We start from the raw sequence: 1,360 nt of genomic DNA on the forward strand, positions 1-1,360 counted from the left end.
GCTGGTGCCACGGCTCCTTATCTCGCTTGATCCGGGGCGATGGGCTCCTCCTGTCCTCACCACCGCCGGGGTTGGCTCCCGAAGACGGCTGCTCGGGTCCCTCAGCCTGCGGCCGCTCGCCCTTGCCGCCCTGCTCCTCGGCGCATTTCTCTAGGGTGACACCGTCCCCCGGTTTCTTCCTGCGGAAGATGCTGGCGTTGATGAGGGGCGGCTCGTCCTTGTTGATGCCCTCCTGGCTGGACATCTGCATGTGCCGGCGGAGCTGGCTGGTGCGCTGCTCCCACACCGACATGTGGTGCCGCCGGCGACGTTCCCGCCTGCAACAGGGGACAGCAAGGGGTTGGCGTCCCGGTTGACCCCTCTGGTGAAGCACCCACCCTGGATTTAATTTGGGTATCCCAGGGAGAAGGAAATGTCATAGACGCCTTGCGCCGGGTTCGGCCCCAGTCCTCCAGCATCCCTCTGGTGCTGGCAGGGGCCGAGTCTGTACTTCTTTCTCTTCAGAAGGCATCAGGCTGATGGAAAACGAGCCCCATCAGCCTCACAGTTGCCCTGAAGCTTTCAGGCAGCATGGCCAGCTTGCTGGGAGCAGCAGTGACTGCCTTCCTCCTGCGTGACTGCCTTTCTTAAATACGGGCAACACCCTCTTGCTGCACCCTGGGATCCTTCCTTGCACCAGGGATTCCTTTGCATCACCCGCTCCTTGGAGCTGGGCTTCCTTTTGGAGTGGTGCTGCCCTAGCAGCACAAGTGATGGTGCAGGGGACTCTGAGAGCCAGCTTGCAGGCAAGGTGGGCAGCTCTGGTGGGATAGGGACAATGAGGAAGAAGGGAAAAGATGCCAGGTCCAAGACCTGCTTTACTTAATGCGAGATGGCCCTCTGAGACATTCGCAATGGAGAATGTCACCGGGCACACAAGGTCCTCTCCCTTCCTGTTCTCAGCTCTGGTTGGGCAGGACAGCCTCTCACCCAGCACATCCTAGGTAGGAAGCCTACGTGGAGGCTTGGGGAGCCATGGTCTTGGTAGGGGAAGAAGCTGTACTGGGCTCCTCTCTGTTCCCATGAGGTGCAAAGAGAGGGCTGGGCTATGCCATGAAACCATGAAGGCACCCATGAGACATCCCAGAGAAGACAAGACGTGCCCTTCCCAACACACTTGGGCACACAGGAACACCTACAAGCACACACGTGTAACATATACACCCCTCACAGCACACACCAACACACACGTACTGCACAGCCCACGCACAAGGAGCCTGGACAGGCACAAACCCACGAGTGCACGCACACGAACAGGGGTGCCAAAGGGGCAAAGGGAACACAGGCACACACACGCACGACCCTCCGGCCCCACCACCAC

At 60.0% G+C, this 1,360-nt stretch overlaps 1 protein-coding gene across 1 annotated transcript in view; it reads right to left on the reverse strand.

Annotated features, from left to right (window-relative positions):
- The window catches only part of LOC104278821 (voltage-dependent R-type calcium channel subunit alpha-1E-like), a gene marked incomplete at its 3' end in the record, with an annotated part of 75,523 nt that overhangs the window by 17,671 nt on the left and 56,492 nt on the right, over positions 1–1,360 (reverse strand). Inside the window, 1 exon segment of the mRNA XM_009875916.1 lies at positions 27–317. Within this exon segment, the coding sequence (XP_009874218.1) occupies positions 27–317 (291 nt within the window).

The sequence above is a fragment of the Apaloderma vittatum genome, unplaced genomic scaffold (genome assembly GCF_000703405.1).
Source record: "Apaloderma vittatum isolate BGI_N311 unplaced genomic scaffold, ASM70340v1 scaffold7749, whole genome shotgun sequence".
NCBI lineage: Eukaryota > Metazoa > Chordata > Aves > Trogoniformes > Trogonidae > Apaloderma > Apaloderma vittatum.